General features: G+C 42.7%; 1 protein-coding gene across 1 annotated transcript; it reads left to right on the plus strand.

Annotated features, from left to right (window-relative positions):
- Nucleotides 1-650: 650 nt before the first annotated feature.
- On the plus strand, nucleotides 651-5,553 carry LOC133114532 (sphingosine 1-phosphate receptor 1-like). Its single transcript, XM_061224021.1, has 2 exons — nucleotides 651-806; nucleotides 2,269-5,553. The coding sequence occupies exon 2, from the start codon at nucleotides 2,560-2,562 to the stop codon at nucleotides 3,844-3,846; it is 1,287 nt and encodes a 428-aa protein (XP_061080005.1). The 5' UTR covers nucleotides 651-806; nucleotides 2,269-2,559; the 3' UTR covers nucleotides 3,847-5,553.
- Nucleotides 5,554-6,186: the final 633 nt, after the last annotated feature.

A 6,186-nucleotide genomic window follows, 5' to 3' on the forward strand; every position in this document is an offset into this window, starting at 1 on the left:
ATATTATCGAATATAGTAGAAAAGAGATTCATGGCAAGGAAGCTGCAGGGATTCAAGGGGAAGACTCACCAGAAGTCTGATTAACTTTTGGCGTTGCTGGTCAGACGACGGCCGCGGTCGGGTCGGTCTTTTCAGACACCTAATTAACTAGGCGACATTCAATTGAAGGTCATTGATTAAATCTAATTCAATTACATATCTGCCGTCATTACCTCTCAATTTTCAAAAAAGTAGAAATACATCGCCCCATGTGCTGAGGTCTTTTAAAACGGTTAAGAAACGCGCGTGTGGTGAATAAACTATATTATTGGCCTAAAGCTAATGTAACCTATAATGTAGAATAAATGCTGTTCGTACATTCAGCGATGTAGCCTATTAGAATAGGCGGCCTGTTACCCATCATCTATTGAATGTTTACCACTCACATTCTTGACATACTTTACATGACATTACAACACAGAAAACAATTATTCAAGAACTTGGTGCGTTCTAGAACTACAATAATATATACTACCAGGAAGACTCAGTTCTAAATTTGCACTTCAGATTTTCAATCTCAGGCAACGTTTCGGTAATTGCAAATTGAAGGGAAAGTAAATCAATCCAGACAGGCGCATCATATTCATGTTTAACTCAAAAAGGAGCGCCTCCCTCAGACAAAAAAGTCTCAGGGCAAAGACCTGCCCACTTCAAGTTGCGTCCTGTCCCACGCTTTATACTTAGCTCCTGTCACTTCAATTCGTGCACGAGTGGTTTCTCAGCTTGACAACTACAGGAGCCCCTTTCTGTTGTGAGGAACGATTGAGGTAGGCACATGGGCTTTATATTAACGTTTATAAACAACCGTATTGAGGTGTTTTTTGTTTGCACTAAACTTGATAGTATAGCCTATTGTTTGCTGTATAGGCAAAAAAACAAAAAAGAAATAAAACTACAACAGAAGCTGGCAAATTTTTATAGATACCTCAAGTAAAATGAGTCTATACGCCATTCCACTGTTTCTGTAAATGTGTTGTTAACATTGCTATTTTTTTCAGTTTTGTGCATGATAACTTTCAAGAGACCCAATAGGCTGCAATAGCTATGTGTTAACCTAAATATTCTCGTCAAAGAAGCTGAGCTAATGTAACCTAGGCATAAATGCACTGTGTTTATGTATGATATGCTATGTCTATGACTGACTGAAGCAAATATTAAAAGTTAACATTTTAAAACTGAATAGCTTCTTGTCTGCGCACCTCACGTTATCCTGGACTCCGGCACAAATTCAAACTCAAAATCTTGATTTGTGTCAATAATACTACCCCTAGCAAACATTACCATCATACAGTTATGTAGGATATACCTATTGATAACATACAACACAATATGATTGACTGGATAGGTGTATAATTTTATTGGATAAATTTGAACACCAGTCGCATTGCTATTTGAAGTAACACAACTGCAATTAGCCTACAATTGTCGACATGATTCTAAATTCAAAGAGGCCAACGAATATCACTAGTTCAGGGCCATCGAAAGAAATGTAACTAGCCTAATTGTTTTCTGTCAAACAAGATTAAGATCAAAGTGCCTCATATCTCTTCCCGCCTGGTGTCTGATGTGTATCTCAGAGAAAACGTTTTCTCTGGTTCACGCATCAATGTTGACCATATCCGAGTGTAAATCGCAATTGTAACTTTAAATCATTTGACCGTTCATTGCCCGTCCTACTAGGCTAGTTTAATCATTTTAATTATTTATTTTAATAATAAAAAGGTAAAATAACCTAAGTAGTTGCGACTGATTTGGCTATTATGAATCGGCTAAAGTAACGATGTTATAATAAATCTTACGAATCACAATAACGAAAGTAACCGTTTCAAAACGTTGATTAAAGAAAGAGGGAATGCATAGTTCCCATATTTGGCTGCAAGACTGTATCCTGAATTGCACAGCGCTATGAGAACAAGCATAGGTTTTTTTGAATGGCAGTTAGGATGGACCATCTAAGAATAGCCAGATATTATGTCTAAATGGATCTCTAAATTGTTGTTTAATACCTCAAATGTAGGCTGTCCACTTAGATTAAATTTAGTAGACAGCTTGCTATTTCGTATTTTGTCGGATGCAGTAATTTAACTTGCAAATAAATTCATTTTATTGAGAAAGTGGGACAAATGTATCTACCCAAACGAAGTTTCTTTCAATGCGTTAACTTTTGTTTATTTGCTTTAGGCTATTTGAACAACTGTGAGATGTTCATTATGTCCTCTCCTCTTGTAGGTTTCACCTCGCTCTCGGCGCCTTGTAGCGCCCTCCGGAGGTCTGAGAAATCCGAGCACAGTGGCGAAATCCGGGAAACCCGAAGTGGACTCAACTATTCACATTCAGATTTACCTTCCTCTCCAAATATTGTAGTTCCGTCATCGGGACTTCTGTACAACGGGTTAATCCTATTTTCGAAGCGGAGGGAATCTTCTTTGATATTACATTTCCGCGTTCTGTATTTTTAAATGCAGAACTATGGCTTGCATGAGGACTACATTAAGATGAAGGGTAACCGTGGTGCCGCCGATGCCTGGTGAAAAACACAGCGTTTTAAACGACCTCTCAAAGTACCCCCCCCCAAAAAACGTTAAAAACAAAACCATGGAAACCTCCCGTGCAGCATTCCCAGTACTGGAACCTACCGTGCGTCCCCTGACCCCTGCTGCTGGCTACCTGTTCCGTATGTTCCGTGAGTATCATAACAATTCAGTCATTGTTACCCACTACAACTACACGGGCAAGCTGAAAGGGAACAAGTACAAGGACGGTATGAAGCCTGTGGACATCGTGTTCCTGGTCATCTGCTTACTCATCATGCTGGAGAACGCAGTGGTGCTTTTGGCCATCTGGCGCAACAAGAAGTTCCACCTGCCCATGTACTACCTGCTAGGAAACCTGACCCTTTCCGACCTGCTGGCAGGCTTCACCTACATGGTGAATATCGTGACATCGGGTGCCAACACCCTGCGGCTAACTCCTGTGCTGTGGTTCCTGCGGGAGGGCGGGGTCTTCATCACGCTGGCAGCTTCCATCATCAGCCTACTGGCCATCGCCATCGAGCGCCACGTCACCATGGTGAGGATGAAGCCCTATCAAGGGGCCAAGCGAGGCCGCATGTTTGGCCTTATAGGAGCAAGCTGGGTGGTGGCAGCTCTGCTGGGGGTGCTGCCCATAACTGGCTGGAACTGCATAGGGGGCCTGGAGAGCTGCTCCACAGTGCTGCCACTCTATGCCAAGAGCTACATCCTCTTCTGCGTGTCTGTGTTCATCGGCGTTCTACTGGCCATCGTGGTGCTCTACGTTCGAATCTTCCGCATCGTCAAGTTCAACACGCAGCGGCTGAGCATCAGCGGAGGAGGGGGAGTAGTCGCCTCCTCCCCGGTACGCAAGGGCTCAGCCCGCAAGTCGCAGAAGTACATGGCCCTGCTGAAAACAGTCACCATTGTGCTGGGCGTGTTCATCGCCTGCTGGCTCCCCCTGTTCATCCTCCTCCTCACAGACGTCTGCTGCCGGCCCGGGGGCTGCTTCGTGCTCTTCAAGGCCGACTACTTCCTGGGCCTGGCCATCGTCAACTCCCTGCTCAACCCCATCATCTATACGCTCACCAGCAGGGACATGCGGAGGGCCATTATCCGTCTGCTGTGCCACCAGTGCCTGCTGACCAGGGACGGACACGTGAGGAAGTTCCTGGACTACAGCACCAGCAAGACAGAGGTGGTATCCCACCGGGTGGAGGGCATTGAGACCGTCTCCAACGGCAACATCACACCCTCACAAATCAAGGCTCTCTACTCCAAAGTACTCAAGTCATGAGGCCACAGTGGAGGCCCTGGTCCGGGCAATAGGAGAATAGTTTGTCTGAGAACTGGCACACATGAACACATTTCTTTATGGCTGTGAAGGCTGCAGGAAAAGAGAGGGGCAAAAGCAGACATGCCTGATAATCCTGTCGCAGCATAGAAGCTTTGCTTTTTTGCGTGCTCCTTTCTATTTAGAAATTAGAATTCATCCGGGACCTTATAAAGTTCAAGAATTTCACTTTCACAGTCTGAATTCTACCTACTGCTTTATAAATACACACCCTCTTGTGAGGATGCAGTCTTGCAGTAGTGCTTTGCATTTTTCCAAAGGGTACAGAGTACTAACAACCTGAAAAGACTGAAGGCCAACTGCAGAGTTGGTAGACAAATACATTTTAGTGACAATACAGCTTGCTTCGTAACCTGTCACATTTCTAAAATGATAAACATCAGTTAGGTCAGGTTTGGCCAGCTGTGTCTCCACTAAGTCACAGTTTTTTTATTCATTCTCATATCTGAAAAGTGAAGGCGGACTTCAGACACCAAAATTCATACCAAGGTGTGAATTCTCACTCAGAGTGTAAATGAAAACCGCCGTCTTATCTGAGCACTTTGGTGTGATCGTGGGAAGCAGTTACTTAACATGTCTTAGTGAGTGAGAGGAAACACACTCAAAGCAATGGATAAATTAGATGGTACCAAGAAGGAAGCGGACAGCCATGCAATATAAACTATACTGTGAAGCACTTGACAAGCTGTCAAATAGAAAGGGCACAGGGTCATGACCACAATTAAGTCAATGCCTGTTCACTATAAAATTGGATTTATAGACTGCCCACAAAAAGTAACACAGGCTTAATCCATTTTATTAAATGTTTCGGTGGCATCCAGGTTTTGACCCATTGTGCATGTAGGCGCAAGACAACTGTCCCCATGGTTGGACGCCGTGTTGCGGGGGACCTACTGGAACAAGATGCCACAGAGCATTTCAGCTCTATTGTACACGCACTCCAGCAGACATTTGGTAGCAGGTTTTTGCAGTGCCTGCCTAGCAGGAAAAACATGGTCATCAGCGTGACTGGACCACCAAACCAGCACCTTGAATCCTTTTCATCTAAAAGGGATCTGGATTTACAATACAATACAATAGCACAAGGAGCCATGAACTGACACTGATGAAATGCATCTACCGTGTAAAATAAATGCACCATCCTGCATCCTGCATCCAGCTCTCGGGTTAGTGGAGGTGTTTGTCCTGCCAGCTTGAGACTATCATATACCCACATGTAACACTCCCACATGTCATGACTCCAGGTCTTATGCAACTGAAGTTTTATTTATGTTCCTTACAATCTATAGGTGATGATGCCTTTCCTTTGCAATACAATATGAACAAGAAGTGAATAAAAGGCTAAAGTAAATATTACCCCCTATAAGCTAGCATTTTTGTCCATTTGGACAATGTCACGTTACTATTGAACCTGGTAATGCAGTCTGAAATTATGCCCACAGAAAAGTATGCAAATTCATACATGGAAAGTGTTCCATATCTTTTACCTTTATGCATTTCTGTACATAGAAAAAAAAATGTTTCTCAGTGTTTATCAAAAATGTTTTTTTATCATGCATATCATGCATTTTAATTTAACTTTAAATCCTTTTTTATGAGACATTGTGTATGCACATTGGAAGAATAAAGTGAATTGATTAAATGTAAAAATATTGTCCATGGTTTTTATTTAGATTTTACTACACGACTAGAGTGAATTATTTGCGATCAATAAGTGCAAGACTACATTTTTCAACAACAAAGATCTTGGCTCTGATTTTTGTTAATATCCAATCTCCTATCAGTCTAAATGGTTGGCATTTATATAGTGCCTTTATCCAAAGCGCTGTACAATTAAAGCTTCTCATTCACCCATTCATATACACACTCAGACACCAACGGCGATTGGCTGCCATGCAAGGCACCGACCAGCTCATCAGGAGCAAATGGGGGTTAGGTGTCTTGCTCAGGGACACTTCGACACAGCCCGGGCGGGGGATCGAACCGGCAACCCTCCGACTACCAGACGACTGCTCTTACTGCCTGAGCCATGTCGCCCCCGAGTCTAAAATAGGATATAAAATATATATTGAAACATCTCAAATTAATTGAGGGGAAATATGTTTATCTTGCTTAATCATTTACAAATAGGTCAATAAAAATGTTTTATTACCTGCACATTACAGGATGTTTACAGGATTATCTGACCTGACCACACAACATTTCTTGTTGGTTGATTTCAATTGCTGAAAGTGGCTCAACTGAAAACCAACCTGTGTGTGAAAGAGCATATGCCAAATACAG

Source organism: Conger conger, chromosome 16 (assembly GCF_963514075.1).
Source record: "Conger conger chromosome 16, fConCon1.1, whole genome shotgun sequence".
NCBI classification, from domain to species: domain Eukaryota; kingdom Metazoa; phylum Chordata; class Actinopteri; order Anguilliformes; family Congridae; genus Conger; species Conger conger.

What these genes read in the sequence shown, in the direction of transcription:
- LOC133114532 (XM_061224021.1), top strand. Translation starts at nt 2,560, where the DNA reads ATGCCTGGTGAAAAACACAGCGTTTTAAACGACCTCTCAAAGTACCCC.